Source organism: Aulonocara stuartgranti (assembly GCF_965226115.1).
Source record: "Aulonocara stuartgranti genome assembly, chromosome: 23".
Taxonomy (NCBI): Eukaryota; Metazoa; Chordata; class Actinopteri; order Cichliformes; family Cichlidae; genus Aulonocara; species Aulonocara stuartgranti.
The window spans coordinates 18,977,501-19,000,193 of NC_138958.1; the positions used below are offsets into that span (position 1 = coordinate 18,977,501).

General features: G+C 40.2%; 1 protein-coding gene across 1 annotated transcript in view; it reads left to right on the forward strand.

The window, feature by feature from the left end:
- Positions 1 to 21,805, forward strand: part of LOC309700822 (hydroperoxide isomerase ALOXE3-like) — a gene marked incomplete at its 5' end in the record, with an annotated part of 22,646 nt that extends 841 nt beyond the window's left edge. Inside the window, 11 exons of the mRNA XM_082524657.1 lie at positions 80 to 202; positions 297 to 400; positions 6,076 to 6,242; positions 6,373 to 6,516; positions 8,114 to 8,317; positions 9,204 to 9,290; positions 9,401 to 9,578; positions 17,186 to 17,323; positions 18,606 to 18,706; positions 21,148 to 21,318; positions 21,434 to 21,805. Of these exons, the coding sequence (XP_082380783.1) occupies positions 80 to 202; positions 297 to 400; positions 6,076 to 6,242; positions 6,373 to 6,516; positions 8,114 to 8,317; positions 9,204 to 9,290; positions 9,401 to 9,578; positions 17,186 to 17,323; positions 18,606 to 18,706; positions 21,148 to 21,318; positions 21,434 to 21,613 (1,597 nt within the window). The 3' untranslated portion in view covers positions 21,614 to 21,805. The remainder of the gene's footprint in view (positions 1 to 79; positions 203 to 296; positions 401 to 6,075; positions 6,243 to 6,372; positions 6,517 to 8,113; positions 8,318 to 9,203; positions 9,291 to 9,400; positions 9,579 to 17,185; positions 17,324 to 18,605; positions 18,707 to 21,147; positions 21,319 to 21,433) is intronic.
- Between the last annotated feature and the right edge of the window lie 888 nt (positions 21,806 to 22,693).

Here is a 22,693-nt window from a genome sequence, read left to right on the forward strand (position 1 = left end):
ATATAATCTTCATTGAGACTGCAGATACATTGGTAATTAGGCTCTCCACTCACCACTCTGTTATCGCTATCGTGCCCAGCTGGGATGTATATGCACAGGGGATACCGCACTGCATTAAGGGAAACAGCATTCAGTCTCTGCCCTATGATGTCCATTTTTCCTTGACCAAGACAGCAGAGATGAAATACACTGCAGTCACAGGGTGAAGTATTCATGTCCTGTTACACATCTCTTTTTATCTCTACACATCTAATGAAATTATAAGCATCATAATAAGTAATGTTTTTCTTTTCTAGACTGGTAGAGTTGGAACTGATTGAAATGGCTGAGTTAAAGAAAAACTGGACTCACATAGATGATATTAGTCATCTTTTATGCGCTCATCGAACTCAAGTAACAGGTAACAAATCATCAGAAGTTCATTCACTCAAACATTGCTCATACTTCACGATGTTATATAATAATAATAATAATAATAATAATAATAATAATAATAATAAATTTTATTTATGAGCGCCTTTCAAGTCACCCAAGGACACTTTACAATAGGATAAAACACTTAGTAAAACAATGGCAGAATAAGAACAATAAAATAAAAGCACAAGATGAAATTAACAAACAGTGGATTCACAGTGAATATTCAGATTTGGACAGATGAGTTTTGAGTTGGGATTTAAACTGGGGGAGAGAACCAATGTTTCTTATTTCTGGGGGCAGAGAGTTCCACAGCCTGGGAGCAGAGCAGCTGAAAGCTCTGCTTCCCATGGTGGTGAGGCGGAAGGAAGATACAGTAAGCTGGATAGAAGAAGAAGAACGAAGTGAACGGGCAGAACAGGTGGTGGTTAACAGGTCAGAAAGGTAAGGATGAGCGAGGTTATGAATGACCTTGAAGGTGAGCAGAAGAAGTTTGAAAATTATCCGGAATTTCACAGGCAGCCAGTGAAGTTTCTGAAGAACAGGGGTGATGTGCTGGTAAGAGGGGGTTCTGGTGATAATGCGAGCAGCAGAGTTCTGAACCAGTTGAAGCTTATGGAGGGATTTTTGGAGGAGACCATGCAAAAGAGAATTGCAGTAGTCAATACGGGAGGTAACAAGACTGTGGACAAGAATGGACGTAGACTAGGTGGAAAGAGAAGGAAGCAATCTGTTAATGTTACGTAGATGGAAGTAGGCAGAACGGGTGAGATTATTGATGTGAGATTTATAGGAAAGTGAACTGTCTAGGATGACACCAAGGCTCTTAACCTGAGTAGAATGGAAAACTGTGGAGTTATCGATGGTAAGTGAGAAATGGTTTGCCTTCAAAAGGTTGGATTTGGTGCCAATAAGGAGGATATCAGTTTTATCCTCATTGAGCTTTAGAAAATTAGAGGTACACCAGGATTTTAACTCGGATAGACACTCTGTAAGGGAAGAAGGTGGGAGGGAGGAATCAGGTTTGCAAGAGAGATATAACTGGGTGTCATCAGCAAAACAGTGAAACTGAAGATCAAATTTGCGGAAGATGGTACCTAGAGGGAGGATGTATATTATAAAGAGAAGAGGGCCTAAAACTGAGCCTTGGGGTACACCAGAGGTGACGGGGAATAGACGAGAGCGGAATGATCTTAGTTGAATAAACTGGGAACGGTCGAGGAGACATGATTGAAACCAGGCGAGGGGTGTGTCAGAGATGCCGAGAGAGGAAAGTCTGCTTAGAAGGACAGAGTGAGAAATGGTGTCAAAGGCTGAGCTCAGATCTAAAAGGACGAGAATGGTGAGAAGACCAGAGTCAGCTCCGATTAGAAGATCGTTAGTGACTTTAAGTAGAGCAGTTTCGGTACTGTGACATGAGCGAAAACCAGATTGAAATCTCTCGTAGATGTTATTATTAACCAGGTGTAAATGAAGTTGAGCTGCAACCACTTTTTCGAGTATCTTAGAAATGAAGGGTAGATTGGAAATCGGACGGAGGTTGCTAAAGTTGTTAGGATCTAAAGAAGGTTTTTTCAGTATAGGAGTGACTAGAGCAGTCTTCAATAAGGAGGGAACGATACCGGTGGTGTGAGAAGAGTGAATGATAGCAGAAATGAGTGGGAGTAAAGAAGAGAGGCAGGATTTCACAAGCCCTGTGGGCATGGGGTCAACATGACATGTGGCAGGCTTTGATTTACATATGAACTCGGAAATATCAGATAAATCAGGAAGATGAAAAGTGGAAAACGGCTCAAAAAGGAGAAAAGGTTCTGGAGAGGGCGTAGACACAACATTTGATCTGAGTTGCTGGTGGATGTTATTGATTTTCGTAGTCCTGAACAGCATCAAGGAGTTGCAGGTTTCAGAGGAATAGAAGTGTGGTGGTAAAGCGTTGGGGGGTTGAATTAGTTTGTTGAGAACTGAAAACAGAGTCCTTGTATTACCCTCATAAGAACTGATAATACCAGAGTAGAAGCTTTGTTTGGCCTTGTTGATGGAGTCTTTATACTGAAGTACGTGGTATTTATAGATTTCTGAATCAACAGTTAAACCAGATTTCTTATATTTACGCTCTATCTGCCGAGCTTTGGCCTTCAGAGCTCGGAGGTCAGAGGTAAACCAGGGAGCAGAGCGAGCGAAGGAAACAGAGTGGGTTTTTACAGGAGCCAGAGAATCAAGGACAGTGCATAGACAATTATTATAATATAACAACAAATCATAAGGAGTAGAATAGAAGTCCGGAATCTGAACATTGTCCAAACTGGTAGTGAGAATGTCCATATCAATGTTCTTGATGTTGCGGAACAAGATGAGACGGGTTGGCTTGGTAGAAGAGCAGCAGAGAGTAAGGTTAAATGAAAGGAGGAAGTGGTCAGTTATGGGGATTTCAGTAGCAGAAAGATTCAAGGGAGTAAGACCAGAACAGCAGACCAAGTCCAGGGTGTGTCCTTTAGAGTGAGTGGGAAAGTCGATAAATTGTTTAAATTCAGAGCCTTCGAGACAGAAGGAAAAGTCTCTGGTGAGCAGAAGGTCATTATTGTCCATGTGAATGTTGAAATCTCCCACCAAGATCACATTTGGGGAGAGAGATGAAAGATGGGTTAGTAGATTAGCAAAGTCACTGAGGAAGACAGGGTTAGGTTTGGGGGGGCGGTATACAGTAGCTATGATGGTGGGAATGGGTCCAGTCAGCTCACATGCAAGGACCTCTAGAGAACTAAAGGTATCAACGTTAACTGGCAGGACTTTCAAGTGCTGGCGAAAAAGGATTGCGAGACCACCCCCACAACCTGAGCAGCGGGGTTTAGAAAAGTAAACAAACCCCAGAGGAGCAGATTCTTTTAGCTGAGAAAAGTCATCAGGTTGTTGCCAGGTTTCAGTTAAGCAGAAAAAGTCAAACTTACGGTCAGATAGGAGGTCTTGGGTGAGAGGTCCCTTACTTGTCAATGAACGAATGTTTAGAAGACCGAAGTTGAGTGGAGTATCTTCTTTTTTGCTAATCGCGGTGGGCGCCCTGGGCAGGTGGGCTAGAGATCGATGGTTAACAGCCCGATCAGGGTTCCTGCGAGGGCGGCAAGTAGCAGACCAGAACGATTTAGTTCCATTGGAGTTATGGAAAATCCTGCGGGACCCGCGATGGATGTATCTCCGGCGAGGCTGGAAAGTGATGCCGGGTGGTAGTGGAGCTCCGCCGGCGACGGGAGCGATAGCTGCCCGCGAAGGCGCAGGAGCTCAGCGGCTGTATAGCGGAGCAGTCCAGCCGTAGGATGGTAGACGAGCATCAGGAGAATCCAAAATAGTGCCGACCAGCTCAGGAACATCTTGGTCCACATCTTCGATTATGTGGAGGAAAAGGAGCCAAGCCGGCCCGAGCAACGAACAGGTAGGCTAAAATAGCTCAAACAGTTACGCTAGTGCAGCTCACTGAGAAGAAGACGTGAGAACACATTCAGCTGAAATAACAGAAGTTGAGGACAAGCGTTGCAAGTCAATCTCTGGCAGAGATCGATCTGGTCCTGAGTGTGAATGTTCCTGTTCATTCAAATCTGAATCCAAATAATCCAATTAATCCAAATAAATCCAAATAATCGAAAAATGTACCGGTGAGTACACCGGAAATCAAATATATTCAACTACACTTAAAAACAAGAATGGTTTCTAGTCTGTTTCTTGTGTTGATTTTTGGACTCTTAGTCAATGTATGTCAGTTTCCTGTTTATTATTCTAGTGTTTGAACGTTTTGATCATTTTTAGTCTTTTTCAGTTGTGCTTTTATCATACAAGTAAATCTGAGCATTAGTTCTTGTTGTATTTTTTGACTTCCTGTTCACAGTTCAGTTTAAAATGAGCTTTGAGTACAAACCTAGATTGCTCTACTGTTAAAATATTAGTTTTGAATTCCTTATTTGTATAGCCTGAGAAATGAATAACCTCACAGGACACAATTACTGGGGTTCTTAATGTGCAGTCTTTTGTTTTCGGTGAAGACAGAATAATCAAAAATGGACCAGAGAAATAAAAGAGGTAAAATAAATGAAATATATACAAAGAAGAAATATGGCAGTGGCCTCTGGATTCCACAGCAATATTTCAGCAAACCTGGATACTGGAGAACACATATGATATCACAACTTATCCCCTACACACAGAAAATAGCCGCCCTAAGGTGCACGTGCAGGTCCTTTGCATCATTGATTTCTTGCCAATGATATCACCTTTTTGTAAAAAACAGTAATTCCCAAGATGCATTTTTTCTAAGTTTTGGTAAAACTGCAGTAAACTCTTAAGCACTGCCCCCTGGTGACCAAAATATGCAATGACACAAATCACCAAAATGAACAAATTAAAGTGCACACTACATGCAGAAAACAGGAAACTGTGTAAACAATGAAATTAAACTACTCAATAACATTTTTGTTTTAACATAAATATAAACAAAGAACATGCATTCAAAGAAATTTTTAGAGCTCTTTTTTCACCTTAAACTGATATTTTTTTAAACTAAAGTAGAAAATATTATTATCTGTATACTTGTACACTTGGCTACATTTGTATTAAACCACAGTTTATTGTTTGAGTTTGTAATCTTTTGAGTGTTCAGCTCCCTCAGTGTGTTATTATCCGCCCCTCCTCTGCCTTCTGTTCATCCTCAGACTCTTCATGTTTATTTTATTCTGTACTTGATGTTTGGCCATCTGAATTCAGGTTTGGGTTGTTCCTTTTTTTTATTTTGTTTTCATTTGTGTCCAACATCAGTTTGACTTCCTGCATATGCTTTGTGTTAGTTTTCACTTGTTATGTGTGTTTATGTGTGTGCTTGTGCATAAATAGGCCTGACCTCCCTGTAGACTTTGCTGGATCATCTGCTGTTAATCCTCTGTGCGTTTCTTTGCATGTGATTTTGAAGTTACCTCTATCTTCATCTTAATGCAGTGATCTGTGCAATCCATCCTTTTCTGACTGTGAACTATGGTTTCAGAGTTGGAAGTTCCAATTCTGAGCCCAACCCCTTTGTACTAAGCTGTAGACCACCCCAGTGCAACTTAGTGTTTGTTCCAGCTAGAAGTTTTTTAACAACAGACAAAGGTTTTTGGAGATCAAAAAACTTCCTTCAGGGAAATCCCCAATTGTCCCTGTGTCATCGGAGATTTCTGGGCACTATGTTGTCTTTAGGTAGGATCAAAAAGTTGATTCTGTTCATCTGGACGTAGCGTTTTCAGTGGGAGAAATGTTTCATCACCCATCCAAGTGACTTCTTCAGGCTCAGCTGACTGCAGATTTCCACAAACTTATAAACAGTACTTTTGCACCGCGACTGTTCATTAAGTGGTCATGACAATTTGCATAGTAATGATCATGATCAAGGAACTGAGTCAGCCAATTGTTCATTCAGTGGTGCTAGTTTCAGTTATTGTGCAAATGTACTGTTTAGTTGGGGAAACCTGCAGTCAGCTGAGACTGAAGAAGTTATTTTGATGAGTGGTTAAACGTTTCTCCCACTGAAAACGCTATGAACAGATGAACAGAATCAACCTTTTGGGGATGATATAGCATGCATCAAGACTCTTTAGGTGGTGATTCCTGTATTCCAAAATCAAGTAAAAAATATTATTTTTCCAGACTTTGTTCATAAACATTGGAAGGAAGACTCTTTATTTGGCTATCAGTTTCTCAATGGTGTCAACCCCATGTTGATCCGATGCTGTAAAGCACTCCCAAAGAACTTTCCTGTCACTGGTGACATGGTCTCTCTCCATGGTCGGGGAAGTCTGGCAGACGAAATGATGGTAAGTGTTTAATTCTCTTGAACTAATGATGACTGGCTGATCTTACTGGTACATTCACTTCATAATTGTAATATTCAAACTGCATGCATGACATAAAATCATCAGTAATGCTTTCTGGAATTCCAAACAGAAGGGCAACATCTTCCTGTGTGACTACAAACTTCTGGATGGAGTGCAACCAAACACCATCAACAAAAAGAAGCAGTATCTGATGGCTCCTCTTATTCTGCTTCAGAAAACCCCTGATAATAAGCTGATGCCAATTGCTATTCAGGTGAGTTCAACACTCAATAATACTAATGCTTGACAAAGTTGACAAAGTCAAAGGGTGCATCTTTCATCATCTTACAGTGCTGTGATTCCATTCCCCAACTCCCTGAACAGCAATCATGGCTGTAATTCAGTGGTCACGACACTTTGCATATTAATGATCAAGAAACTGACCTCGCAGCCCATCGTTAGTCAGTGGTGCTAGTTTCAGTCATTGTGCAAATGTACTGTTTATAAAGTTGGGGAAACCTGCAGTGACTGAAGAAGTCACTTGGATGAGTGATGAAATGTTTTTTCAGACCTGAATGATTTAGCATGCATCAAGAGGGCACACTTTCTTCTTAAGATGCAAAAAAACCCATAAAAGGCAAAGCAAAAAAGAACACAAATGGATTTCTAAAAAGAAACAGAACACACGGCAGAAAACTAAACAGCAGCAATGTTTGTAGCATTATTGAAATTGGGCTAGCTGGCATATAATGGTTTGCTACGTGGTGGCTACCTATAGACCTATGGTTAGAAAAATATAAACAATAGCACATTGAGGATGGAGGATGAGCATCAGCCCCCCCCCCCCCCCAAAAAAAACCCAAAAAAACCAAAAAAACCAAACAAAAAAAGACAATGTGAGGGTCCCCGATTTCCCTGCTGGGAGAAGATACTGAACATTGCCTAAATTTGAGTCAAGAGAACATCTGAGATTATCCATGCCCAATCCAAGGTTAGCCAGTAATATCTAACTACTACATATTTTGGATGACTCACTATGAGAAATTGAAAAATTGCTGATCCTGAGCTCTGACTCTTCTCTGAAGCATTCAGATATTTGGTGTATTGGTAAACTGTTAGCCCATTGACTGTAGTTACATCATAAGGTTTTAAAAACTGAGCTTGAACATGTGCTGCATATAAATGATGCTAATAAAAAACCAGAGAGGTTGCCAATTACCCCAATGATGAGGCTTCATTATATTAAATAAAACAAGATACAAAGTGTTACAGCACATTAAAAAGAGCAGCCTGAATGAATGCATTAAGACCTTGGGCCCAGAAGTAGGGAAACTTACAGAATCAAGGGGATAAACACCACATCTTACTGAGACACATATTTCTGAGAGTATAAGCATCCGCAGGAAGTTTCTACAAAAGCATGAGCAGAATCAATCAGCTTTAACCAGCTGTAACCAATACAGACTGAGGAAGCAGCGGCGTAAACATGACTCCTACCTGTGACAGCTACGGAAGCCACATGAGCAGAGACCTGGATGTATAGGGCAACAGGTAAGTAAGAGAGGGATGCTCAGATAGCAGCTATTTATAATGTGACTGCATAATTTAATTGGCCATCAAAAAAGCAATCAGCAATACATTATTAAACGAAAAATTAATTCTGCTAAACTCAAACAGTATGGGATGAGTTTAACTATATGCCAAGCGTCCGGAGCGGGACACAGACAAAAACACTTAACCCTCTGAGTCAAGACCCAGGAACATGACAAAACTCACCTAAATAAGTAACCAAAATATGGTTATTCATCAAATAATGAGGATAATAGATCAAATGCAATGAATTAAAAGCATATCTCTTCCTTCTTCTTCAGCTAAAGCAGAAACCAGCAAAGGACAACCCAATCTTCCTTCCTACTGATTCTGAGTATGACTGGTTGATGGCCAAAATCTTTGTGAGAAGTGCAGATTTCAACTTCTATGAAGTCAGTGTTCACCTGCTACGCACACACCTGCTGGCTGAGGTTTTTACAGTCTCACTGCTGCGTAACCTGCCCATGGTGCATCCACTGTACAAGGTAACTGAGGCTAAACAGTCTAAGTCTTTTGTGCCTTGGAGTTGAATATAGCACTAACTAGTGCCAGTCAATTTCTCAAAAAGGAAAAGATGTGGAAAGTCAGTGCAGCAGCACTAATGTAGTGTCCAGTTCCTCTGGCTCATCACTTCTCCATCACTCTGCTTAACAGTTAGTACAAGGTCTTTGTGCTGACAATGCACAGCACCACATTTTGTCAAATGTGGTGCTATGCATTGTCATCAAACATCTTTACTTTAGTCTCATGTGTCCAAAGAACATTATAAAAATAACTCAAGTTGAGAAAAAAAAATCAGGAACTCTCAAACAGCCAGAGGGAGAACACAAGGCACCAGAGACAAAAGACCACCAAAATAAAATGGGAAAAAACCGAATGCATGAACAGAAACATAGACTTGAAACAAAAACAGAAAGGTAAACAAACACTGAGACGAGAGTGACTTCACAAGAATGCACAAGGAACACGGGAGGCATTATAACAGAAATATGAGATCGAATATAAACAAAACTAAGACCTGGATAACAAAGTCCAGAGAAAACAAACAGGAAACACAGAGCTGTAATAAAGGACTGAACTAAAAAGAATTGCGACTATACTGAGACCAGAATCCTAAAACAAAGATAATCCAAAATACAATGCTTAAACAAAATTCAAAAACATCTCTCAAAACCTCTTGGCTTTGTGCATTTCATCAGCAGCAACTGGGTGCCACTGGCCCTCTTATTAAGAGGTAACAGTGTAGTAAGAATTTCACAAGACTGCATAGAAACCTGTTTAAAAATTCTTTTTCACATGACTGCGTTGAAATCATCAAATAAGGAAGGAAAAAGTAATTTTCTTACTAATAAATTTCTCCCTTTCTGCCAGCTTCTGATGCCTCACACTCGCTACACACTTCAGATTAACGTCTTAGCTCGGCAACTTCTAATATCTAAGACGGGAGTTTTGACTCGGGTACGAAAAGACCAACACACTGAACAGACCAAAACCTAAACAACATTTTCTTTTTTACTATTGTGTACAGTATTTGCTTCTCACTTGTATTTGTTGTATCTGTTCTCTAGTATGCAGCTTCTGGTGGAAAGGGTGTAATCACAATCCTGCAGAAATCGTTATCCTCCCTGACCTACAGCTCCCTCTGTATCCCAGATGATATTGCAGAACGTGGGCTGAAAGATGTACCAAATTTCTACTACAGGGATGATGGGAAATCATCTTCAGGTTCTCTAATTCTCCCTCTGAGTGCTTACTCGGGTCAACTTTATTTTTAGCGTTTTCCATTAGGTGGTATACCAGATACTTTGTTTAGTACCTACTCGGCTGGCGTTCCAAGCAACCTGAGTTGATCTAAAAATGTGACATCAGTAGACTGCAAAAATCAAAACTTCCATATTTGAAACCTGGAAATGAGGGAAAGGGCAACACAAAACCCAACACCGTGGTTTCCTCAGTCTGACAAAAAGAAAAGTCAGAGGGGCAGTATACCATCGCATTGCTTTGTTTGTGTTGAATACATATTACATAATGGGAGCTTCTGCCACATTGCTCAACCCCCCCCCCCCCCCCCCCCCCCCCCCCCCCACCCATCCACCCACACACTGTACTCATTTGCGAAGGAAAATGACCAAGACAGAGTAGAATCAAGTCGGTAAAAGGGGAAAAGAGGTATTAGTCTAACTATCAGGTTAGGCCTAATTGGTCAGTTTGTGGAGCAGTGGGGAAAAACTCACTTTTTTTTCAAATAAAAAGCCTTATCAGGATGCTCATATGTTAAATTTGGGTCAAACAGTTTATTACAGTATGGTGGTAAATATAGAGCTATGTCTAGAAATATATGGAGTGTAACAACATTTTTATAATATTGTCTTACTACACCACAGCAATGGATTTTAAATCAGTCCATCAAGATGTGCAGACTTTCAGCTTTAACTCTAGGGGTTAAGCACAAAGTATTGAACTAGCTGTTTATACATATTTTATACATGTTTAAACATAGTAACTTGTTGTCAGGGGCTTAAAATTAATTTGAATAACTTAATTTTAAACACAGGTGCAGATTTTAATGCTTGGGTCCATTGCTGCCAATGACTGCCTGAAGATGAAAAGCCATGGAGATCACCAAATGCTACGCTTTCTCCTTGAGATGCTCAGGCCTTTACCACAGTCATCTTTAGTTGCTTCTTGTTTGTAGGTCTGTCTACATTCACTTTTGTCTTCAGTAACTAAAAAAGCATGCGCTGTTGGCTTAGGATCAGGTGAAGGCTGTGGTTAAGGAAGAAAATCTAATTTCTTTAGCTTAAAATAGTTCTGGGTTTCTTTTGTGATTATCTATTTACACTGTGAAACTGTCTGATCAGTTTTGCAGCATTTAGCTAAATCTGAGCAGCAAGCACAGCTTTATACATTTCCCAACTCATTCTGGTACTTCTATCAGCAGTCTTATCATAAATACTAGTGCTCTGGTTCGGTTGGCACCAAGGTTATTATTGTTAACGAATACTAACGAAATAACAAAAACTAGAAGTGAAAAAACATTTTCGTTAATGGAAATAAAACTAAAAACGAGACTTTGCGAAAAAAAGGAAAACTAACTAAAACTGTAATGAGTGTTCACAAAACGAACTAAAATTAATTGAATTTATAGCAAAAATGTGTTTAGTTTTCATTGATGTGTGTGTGTCATACAATAGTCAAGGGTGAAAATGAAGTTTAGTTTCCAGGTTTTTCTCTTGCTGTGTCTCATTATGCCAGCAGGTGGCAAGTACGTTAGTCAAATCGTCTGTGTTGCTGCTCCGTCCACGCGCAGAATCATGTCAGGAAAAGTCAGGAGAAAGCGCAGAGGTCCAATTTGGGATTACTTTGAATATGGCTGTGTTTTGGATAAAGCAAGTGTCTTGTAGTGGAAAGCGACAAATTATGAGTAGGGATGGGTACCGGTGTCGGTTCTGACATAAACGGTAGTAACCAGACCGAAAAGCAGCGCACATTTCGGTGCTTTATTTCGGTGCTTTTTTTTCCTGAGCTGTGATACACTTCTAGCCAATCATTTTACGTTTCCGAGGATAGTAGGTGGGCCAGTTACGTACGTTCCTTTAGAGCAGAGCTACAGATTAAAAATGCCCAAGGCGAAGCGGTCAAAAGTCTGGCTGTACTTCACAGCAAAATATGCAAACTCAGCAGCCTGCAACAAGTGCTTTAAGGTGATACTGTGATACTGTCAAAGGAGGTAACACCTCAAATCTGATGAAACACCTGGCGACGCATAGCATTTTTTTTAAAAGCCCAGAAATGTGCCGTATTTGATAGCTTGCTACGAGACCTCACACCGAGCACATCTACTGCGGGTGGGTTGCCTGTTATGCAACATCCCCCAAAAACACGAAGAGGAGAGTCCTGGCCCCTAGTCCTGCCAGTGTAGCAGAAATGATGAGGATGATGATGATGATGGCAGCAGCAGCCGTTCTTCTCTGCGTGAGTAGCTTAATGTTGTTCGTGTGTAATTTACGTTGAGTAGGCTAACCACGTTATTACATTAATGCATGTAAGGTGAACTAGCAAACATCATCATAGCTACATGCGGCTGTCCTCTTGTTTGATGGCAGATACTCCCTTCACCCTGGCCAAAAAGGCTAAAATGACCAAAGAAAAAGTGGAAAACAGTTAAACATGAGAGGTTTTTGGACAAAGTTTGTGTTTTTTCCATTGTTTAAGCACTGCTTCCAGCCAAGAGTGATGCCATATATGCCCCATAGCTGCAGAAAAGGCTAACATTGTTATCTTTTTACAAAAAACAGCTGAACATGAGAGGTTTTTGGACCAATTTTGTGTTCTCCATTCTTTAAGCACCGGTTTGAGCACCGGTTTGAGCACCGGCACCGTTTAAAAAGTACCGATTTGGCACCGGTATCGGATAAAACCTAAACGATACCCATCCCTAATTATGAGGGACATTTCTATAAGGAAAAAAAATCCCACAATCCTTAAACTGCACTTGAAAAGCTCGCACAAGAAGGCTAACCTAGCTTACCTTGAGAAGGTAAGGGAGCACACTCAACCCTAATCCCCAGAAACAGACTCTAACCCCAGGCCAGGCAGTGTGATGCATCCCGAGACAACAGGACGGGGATATCTACACAACTGTGTGAGCCTTCAAGAAGTTTATCAATTCACTTGAACCAAAATATGAACACCCGGTGCTGCAAGAGTTAATAGTCTCATTCGGGCTAAGATATACCTTTTATAGTTCAAATCAAATCAAATCAAATCACTTTTATTGTCACATCACATGTGCAGGTACATTGGTACAGCACATGTGAGTGAAATTCTTGTGTGCGAGCTTCACAAGCAACAGAGTTGTGCAAAATACAATAATATAAACAAGTTGCCTGGTATCAATGGTTGTTCATCTGCCCTAATTTATTTATTTATTTATTTAAAGAACCCATAGGTGGGAATGTGAGTTGTCTGTCTCTGCGTGTTAGCCCTGCGACAGACAGGCGACCTGTCCAGGGTGCAGGGTATGGTAGCTGGAATAGCAACATACCCAAGGATAAGCAGAAGAGCATGACTGATATGATGAAACTGGGATTTTGTTTCACTTAATTATTGCAAACACAGCTAAAACTATAACTGAAACTAATCAAAACTAAACTGAAACTAAAGATTAAAAAAAAAACGAATCTAGCAAACAATTGGTAAAAACTAATTAAAACTGATATAAAATTGAAAATCTGAAGTCAAAACTAAATAAAATTAAAAACTAATGAAAATTGCAAAACTATTAAAACCCTGGTTGGCACCCATAAATGCCCATGCTACAACGCTGTCAATCAATCAATCAATCAATCAATCAATCAATCAATCAATCAATCAATCAATCAATCAATCAATCAAGGCTTTATTCGCCACGTGCAGAGTTCAGCTGAGACAGTGTCCTTCGCCCTGTTAGGCTAAGTAAACAGTCTTCCAGCCAGCCCAGGTGGCCTTGCGTGGACTGGGAAGGAACAGTCTAAACACAGTCATTATCAGGGTGTTTTTGTTTGGCTCCAGCCTTGAGACTGCAGCTGGCGCCGAAAGGGTATCCGCATGAAGTGATGGTGTTTTTTACTTTAGTGCAAACAACTTATATGAATTTCAAAGCTGTTCTAACAGTCCAACACTGATCTCTCAATCTCCCGTTGGAGAGCCATGAGCTTCTCTATGATGTTATCAAACTTGCTCTCCTTGATGTTGTCATTCTTGTGCTCAAAGAGCCAATTCTGAGAACTCACGACCACAGTGAGCTTCTTCAAGATGTAATCCAGTTTGCACTCAGAGATCTTATTGTGAGTATTCACGGCAGCCGTAAGCTTCTCCAAGATCTTATCCATGCTGCACTCAATGAGCCCATTTTGAGAAACTCACACCTCTTCCCATCGTTTCAATCCCAGCCTGCAGCCTTGTGGGGGTTTGAACAACCGGTTCCGCTTTCTTAATTCTTCGATAAGTCAGGGCCAAACCAGCTCCGATCAGCAAGAACCCTGTTATCATGGTTCCGAATAGGTAGATATCTTCAGCACTCAGGCGCACCCAAGCCCAAACTTCTCATTGAGAAAGGGGTGTCAATTGCATTTAGGGACCAGTTGATCAAATCCATGATTCCACTTTTAGGTTTTAGAGAACAGACTGTGAGAGAGTGTTCCAGGGAAAAGTAATACAAAAAACACGAGACTAGACAAGGACATAAGAGGCTAAGCAGGGAAGCTAAGGGAGAGGAGGAGAGGAGAAAAGTGCGACCGCCTTCGTCAAGAGCAAGAGCAGAAAATGTTTGGCAGATGCTTTGGATCAAGAACTGTTCCATTCCTTCTCTGAAGGCCATCTTGTAGTCTAATGCCCTGCTTTCTGATCACCAGCCTCTTCCTTGGCCACTGCATGGAGTATGCCTCAACAGCTGGTTCCTGGTTTTTCCTGCCTTGTTGTTGCTGTCCACCATGATAAACTGCCCCACTCCACCCACTGGCTTTTAGACCACCTGTGAAGCCTCTGCAACTAGCCATTGCCAAACCTCTGGAGGGGTCCAGTCTCCTTGACCGTCACTAGCCCCCTATCAAGCCACAGGAGGGGTTCCATCTTCTCTTCTGGTCTCTTGTCTCGAGGCCATCCACAAGGACTGTGTCTATTATTGCAAGCCTCTAGTGTGGCTTCCCCACCTTAGCTGGTCTCCTTCTCAACCTCCAGAGAGGTTCTCCTTTGCTACTCCTCCTTAAGGCCAGTCCCCAGAACTGTCTCTCACATTATTCCTCCTCCAGACCGTCCATTTGGGACTGCATTCAGACTCAATCTCCCTTTGTGTTTTTTATTTGTGGCTGTGTAACTGGATGTAGAGCAACATTTTGGAAAAAAAAGAAAAAATAGAACTCAAATCTATTTGTTGTGGTTGAGAATGGGTTCACTGGCATGCATTAAAAAATCCCTCAGGAGATTCTGATACACTTTTTATTACATTTTTTAAATCAAGAAGAAGATAGATGAGCAAGTATGGTTATTGAAGTTATAATTAGAAAACTAATTTCTTTCTATCCTTCTAGAGAAGTGGTTCTTAACCTTGTTGGAGGTATCAAACCCCACCAGTTTTGTATGTGCATTCACCGAACCCCTCTTTAGTGAAAAATAAAATCTGATTTTTTTTTTCAAATTCAAGACATAGATGTGTTTTTTTACTGGTGCACACAATGATCCGTGCATGAACATCACCTTGTTCAAAGAACAATACCAACACAATGAACAAACTTACAACAAATTACATACCTGCAAATCAGTGTGACTTCTGCTGTTGCCTTTGAGAGACCAGTTCAGATATGCGTGGCTTTACCTTGGCAAGTGCCAGTCTCATGTCATTTTCACAGCAAAGTCTGTTCCTTTTCTTTGTTTTTATGTCCAGCATCCTCGAAAAGGATTGCTCGCAAAGATATGTTGTAACAAATGGCATAAAAAAATCCAGGGCTTACTTAGCAATAACTGGATACTTGTCCATTTGTCGACACCAAAACTTTGAGAGCGTTGTTGTTCTGAAGAGTTGCTGTTGAACCTGGCTCTGCTGAAATTTAATGATTTCGTCAAAGTATTTATCATTGACATCTGCTGTCTAATCAGCAAAAGTGAATGGCTGTCTCACCCATGGATCATGCTGGATATGACTCTCTCGTAGGAAAATATCTGTCGAGAGACATTGCAAGCTCATCTAAGTGCGTTGCAATAGTTTGCTTCAGTTCCGTGAATACAGAAATATCTCCGATTCCAGACACATCTTCGATCTTACTTACACAGTTGTCCAGAAGGGGGAAGTTTGCGAAGTTGTTGTTCTCTGTTCGTCGTTTCCATAACGGTAGCTTTTTTTGAAAAGCTAATCCGGCTTAGATTAGCAACGTCTGTGCTCTCATCGAGTTGATGGCTGAATTTTGCTGGGCTTGAAATCAGATCTGCGAATACTTGAGCCAAGATGTCTTTACTCATGTCTTCTATTCTGTTGCTGATGGTGTCATTTGAAAGAGGAATTTGGAATCATTTACCTTCGGCCGCTGTTCAGAGTATCAGATTCGACATCTTTAATGCAGCTGGTTTCACGAGTGTTTCACCAATGGTGTGTGGCTTGCCCTGCTTTGCGATCAGGTAAGCAACTTCGTACGATGCTGTGAGGATCGGTTTGTTAACAGATACAAAATTCAAGAGCAGGCAGAGTGGGCCTTTCATCGAATCTGTCTCTCTTCATCCTTGAATTCAGCAAGTGTTGTGTTCTTGTATTCAATGTCTCCTTGCAGCTTCAAGAAGTGTTCCTTTAGTTTTGCTGGTGCGAGACTAGAGTTGTTCAACTTGGCGTTGCAAATTATGCAGAGAGGACGCTCACTCCCATCACGTTCCGTGATACATGTGAATCCATATTGTACATATTCGTCCAACCACTTTCTTCTTTTTCCCGACATAGTTAGTATGGATTAAAATATTAACAAAAAAATCACACGAACTACTACCACGACAGTCACACGTTGACTACTGCGCGCTAAATTCCGCCAAGCAGTGTAGCATGATCATCTGCAGCCAGTGATGGCCAAAAGGGGCCGTGTCATCACAAATTTACACGATAATTCGGGTGTGTCCGGACCCCGCGGTGGAGGCTCTGTCGAAGCCCTGAGACCGACTCACCGAACCCCTATGGTTCGATCGAACCCAGGTTAAGAACCACTGTTCTAGAGTTAAGGGAGTTTGATAAACAGGAATAGCCAGGCTGTTTTTCAGGCCTGTGGCAGCACCAAAACAACTGCTCCAAAATAGATGACAATTAAATCATTGGAGTCTAAAACGCCCTGAGTAACCTTTTCAGACCTCCAAAAAATAGTTAGAGTCCTTTCACACTACCATTGATCAATGGCAATGTCACTTTACTTCTTAATGATCATGAAAGTGACCTGACAGCCCCCAACACATGTGATAGTCAGTGGTACAAGTTTCGGTCACTATGCACAATTATTGTTTGGATGAGTGACAGAGCGATTCTCCCACTAAAAACGTCACAAGAAGATGATCAGAATCAGCTTCACGAGGGTTCTTATAAGACTTTTGTTTTTAGGTTAAGGTTAGGGTCTAGTAGACTTGAGGTACTCCCATGGCTTGGTTTTCTTGAAAACAACCTTAAAAAATTCATACCCTGCCTCCTTTACTGTCATCCATTACTATGTAGAAAATAAAAGTTTTCATATAAAAAAGATCCAAAGGTTGGGGAAAAAATAGCACATTTTATACACATTAACAAATTTTATGGTCTAGTGTGTTTAAGAAATCTGTATTTAAATTGGGATTGTGCTTCATTGCTTATGGCTCTATATTTCAAAGGTTTGTGAAAGAAATTCTCACCTCCTACTACAAGACTGATGCTGAAGTCCAGAAAGACTCTGAACTGCAGAAGTGGATTCAGGACATTTATGAACATGGATTCCTTTCACAAGCAAGCAGAGGTGAGCTTTATTTTGGACTTACTCTGCTCATTTAAAGCTCTGTGATTTTAGATTTTAACTCTACTAGAATTTAAATGCCTGATTTGCAGTTCAAATATATAGATCCAAGTCGTTTGGTCCATGATCTATTCGAGTTCACAGGTTATTGTAATACCTACCAAAAAAATAACATCAAAGTACAGAAGCAAAGTTATAGCTTTTTTTCTGTCATTCACTGGCTATAATGCACAAACTAATGAGAAATAAAATCCTGTAAATCAATTTAGGACAACTGGTTCTCATTCACCAACTATTATTGACCACTAAGATATACTTTGTCAATGGTGTGGCCCAAGTTTTTGACCAGCTCTAAACTATCTTACATTTTTATACCATAACTAAACTTAATGATGGCATTTATGTTTCAGTGGTAAAGGGGTGCAAGAATGCATTCATTTTCTGAACATCACAGTCCAAACTAGAACTTTTATCAGTACAGATTTTAGTGAATGTGAAAAACTGCCTGTAAAAATGACAAGAAGGATGACCTTGACATTGAGCAGAATTTGGGTGAAAACCCAACGTGATTTACGGTCCCACAAATGTGTCCGTCTGCGTACATGTTTCAGTTTAGAAACCACTGCAAATAAGCTCCCATGCAGTCAACCAAAATCCCATAAGCAGTTTGCTGAGCATGAATGGCCATGGTCAAATTCTGATTGGTTCACAAGGGGCTGGGAAACAGAAGGGGGAGACAGCAGAAATGTAGAAGAAAAATCAAAGACTAAAAATATAGAATGAACAATACAGACACTGGCTGTGGTGGAAACATTTTTTTTAACATTTTGATCCACTTCAGCATTTTGTATGTCATAACTTCACTTGTCTCTTCCACTGGCTAAAAGATCAACAACAGCAAAATCAGGAGTACCCTACTTCCTTGAAAACAACAGGTAGATGCAGGTAGATGGGCAGTCTGTTACTGCCTGTGGATTACCTTTGTGCTACTCCCACTTTAGCATTAAAAAAAGTGTAAGTAGTGTTTAGTTTAGTAGTGATCCCTACTATTGGACACTTTACCCCATCCTAAAAAATGTGTGAATCTGAGCATTTAGAGCAGTTTAAAGTTTTTGGCATATTTGGACTACCTATATATTATATACACTGACCAAAGCATGATGTGAGACTTTATTATGATAATAGAACTTTATGTGCACCTACAATATTGTAATTTTGATACAACTTTACTTTGGTTTCCCCAGTGTATTGAAGTAATGCCATTTCTTTTTGTTCTGATCATCAGGAATTCCACAGAAATTCAGCATTGTGGATGAGATGGTCAAGTTCGTCACCATGGTGATCTTCACTTGCTCTGCCCAGCACTCAGCTGTCAACTCTGGGCAGGTGAAACCTTCTAACATCATTTAATTTCATTTATTTAGGTTGTAATAGTTTAAGGCCATGCAAGAACCTTCAAGACCTTAAAGTGGTAAGATTAACCACCTTACAATATATCAGAAATAAACTACAATCACTTTACAAATTTCAATTGCTAAGCCCCAAAAGGTTGATTCTGTTCATCTGGACGTAAAGTTTTCAGTGGAGAAACGTCACTACTCCAAGTGACTTCAGTCTCAGCTACCTGAACACATCCTGGACAGGGAGGAACACAGGGAGTCAAGGAGGCCATTTACACAAGAAGGGAAAAAACATCTCTGAATCGAGAAGGAGGCCTAAGGGTACATCTTTCACCGCCTTACAATGCTGTGATTGAAGCCATTCCCCAACTCTCATTAAATAGTGCTCATGGCCATTGATCAATGGTCTTAGATCAGTGGGCTTTGAAAAGTTGCCTTTGATCAAAGGTCATGACAGTTTGCATATTCATGATAAACGAACTGACCTCACATCCCTTTCAGTTGCACTAGTGTCAGTAATTGCGTAAAGGTTGGGGAAACCTGCAGTCAGCTGAGACTGAAGAAGTCACTTGGATGAGTGACGAAATGTTTCTTCCACTGAAAATGCTACATCTAGATGAACAGAATCAACCTCAATTTACTTACCTGGATGATATAGCATTATTCAAGACATTAAAGGCAAAGGAGCATTGTTTAGTTAGCAAAATAAATTATTGCCAACTCCATGAATACTTTTCTCTCAATTTGGGAAAACACTTCAGTTAACAAGTGTTCCTTTGTTAGTGGCAGGATAATTTATAAAAGGTAAGTATACTTAAGTCCTAAGAGAATATTAATTTTAGAGTCTGGCTTGACTGATGATCTCAGGTCCATCTTGCTTTTCACATTAAATTTTTAGTGATGGCTGAAGCTCAGGTGGTAGAGCAGGCTCCGTACTAGTTGGAATTTTGGTGGTTCAAACCCTGTCGAGTTCGAGTTTGTATGCCAAATATCCTTGGGCAAGATGCTAACCCTAAGTAACTCTATGATGCATCCAGTGGAGTGTGAATGTTAGAAAGCACTTATGGAGACATAGGAAAATGTGCTTTGAGTCTCCAGGAGAGTAGCAAGTGCTACATAAGAACCAGTGCCCACTCACATCCTGGGCCATTTGACCTAAGGCTATGTCCACACGAATGCGTTTTCAAACGAAAATGCATCGTTTTCCAGACTGAGCCGGCATTTTCCTCAAGGAAAAACACAGTGTTTTGGAAACACTCTCGAAAATGGATACATTTCAAACTGGAGGTGTCCTGTCGCAGTGTGGGCGCTGGAAAACGCAGACTTTCTAAAACGATGACGCATTTTAGTCATGTGATGCAGTCATGTGACCAATTGAACAAAGGGCATTATACAGCAGTTGTTTTGATTGCTCTCAATTTTAACAGCCCTATTAAAGATTAATATCAGTATTTACATGCTCCAGATAGCTTTTCTTCAAATTGTTTAATTCTCACTCGCTTTTGTGCTTGAATATAGGCGTTTTTGGCCATTTCAATGTGGATGCACAACTCTTTGAAAACTACTGAAAACGGTAGTGTGGACACAGAGCGTTTGCTATATGTGGAAGGAAATTGTAACCTAGGACAAGCTGATGGCATAAAATGTAAGCACAACTCCTCCGGTTTCATATGCAAAAAAAAAATTTTGCGGTAGCTTACGTGTTTCCAGTTCTACAGGGATTTAAAAATAGTTAAGCAAAATGGAGCGTGCCCACTCTGACCAATTTAAGATGGTTAAAGTGTCTGGGAAGGAATCTCAAAATTGGATTATAGATGGCAGACAGTTGGTGTCATAAACCACCACCTCTGTTCAAGGATGATCATCCACAGTGGACAAAGATGAATTCTTTCATTACTCATCTGTCTTCTCTGTCCAAAATGCGAACATTGGCATCCTCAAAAGAGTGACCTTTGTTGTTCAGATGCAGAGGAACATCTTGAACGTCTTGCCTGTCGACGTGACTCTTCTATGTTGTCCCATGTGTTTATGAAGTGGCTGTAGAGATCAAAAGAGTTAGGGTTGATGGTATTCACATTTTGGACAGAGAAGACAGAGATTGTTTGAAAGAGGAGTGAAAGAAGCCATCAATGTCCACTGAATGACCAATAAACAGGGGTGGTGTTGGCTACCTACAATGCAATCTTGAGATCCCTTTCTAGTCCAGTCACCTTCATTCAAGCTCTTAAAGATCTCTTCATCAAATATTTCTAGTTTTTGGGTCAGCAATTTAAGGATGCACTCTTTTCCTTCATGTTTGTCCTTAATCAAGTTAGAGCCTAATGTGTATTACACCCCTTGACTCTCCAGGCTTGACCAAACACCAATATCACACTGCTATGTGCTTCAGAGCCTATTAATGACCTTTCCTTTACTCCTTCAATGCAGTACGACTTTGGGGCCTGGATGCCCAATAGTCCTGTCACCTTGCAGCTTCCCCCACCAACTAAAAAGGGGAAAGCAAGTGAAAAAAGCATGATAGATACATTCCCCAATATTCAAACAACAGTTCATGGCATGGCCGTCATGTGGCTACTCAGCAAGCAGTCCTCTGACTCTGTAAGTGTTCAAGTTATGTAATGTACATCAAAATGTCAAATTCAAAAGTCATACAACTATGCATTTTGAGTGGAAGAAGCAAAACATGCCAGTGATCTCATATCTATCTCATCAGATCTTTCTTGGCCAGTACCCAGAGGAGCATTTCACTGAGGAGGTTCCCTGCCAAAAAATAAAGGATTTCCAAGTAGAGCTCAAAAGGCTGAGTGCAGAGATCAAAGCCAGAAACTCAGTGTTGGACCTGCCATACACATACTTGGATCCTGACGTGACTGAAAACAGTGTGTCCATTTGAATATTAGAAGGCAGCTTCTCTTCCTTTAGTTCAGTAACAAAAACAGAAAAGAAAGTGAAGTTTGAGCTCTGCCTGAAACTCATTCTATTGATTTAACTTTAGTTTACCAGCAATTTCTAAAATATTCTTCTGAGTTAATACAATGACCAGGTTTTATGTTTCAGGTTTTATGTTTCATAATTAGAAAATATATCAGTGGAAAGAGTGTTTCTGATTTATAATGATTTCTACTTTTTTAATCATAATTTTAAAGCTGTTTCTCTCTTTGATAATGAAAAGGTAAATACGTAGATAGAAAGCTGCTAGGGTGAGAAGGGCTTTAAGAAATAAGGTCTCCTTTGCACTTCTCTGGTTTTTAATTCTCAATTTTGTTTCAATACAAGCTTTATATAATCAATATTTTTGTCTTATTGCAGTGTATTGCATGAATCCATAAAAAGTGTACCTACTTTGAAATAGGAAAATTAATAGCTATCTATATCATTTTTAGAGATCATAGAGATTTAACACAGATATAGACAGACATGAATGCATAACTTTATGATGTTTCATTTAAAATTCTTAGAAATTTCTGCCTGTGAATACATGATTTAAAGGGTGAAGAAGGAGCTTACTATGTTATTTTTCTGTGTGAACTATACTTAGGCCCTGTTTATATCAACTGATTTTTAAGCTTGCCTGACATAAATGATGATAATTTGATCTCTTTCTGAACTGTTTTCTGTATGTAAAAGATGGAATATAAACACTGACCCAGTCAAAATCCTCGTTTTATTGCAGATTGCTTTTGTCATATTTAGATGAAGGCGTGGAGTCCTAAGATATTAGTAAATACTAGCAGTAAGGACGAAATTAATAAGAATTTAGCGATTCTGATTCCATTATTGATATCATTTATCGACTGGATTCCTTATTGATTCTCACTGACTCCACTTTGAGAGTCACCACCACCACTAAGCAGAATATCAAAGACATTACTTACATTCATGCAAATTAATTCTGTGTGGTCAAATATTTGTGCATGTTGGAGGTATGTCCCTCTTTGTTGCGATCAGTGTTGGGACATTACTCAGTAAAGTA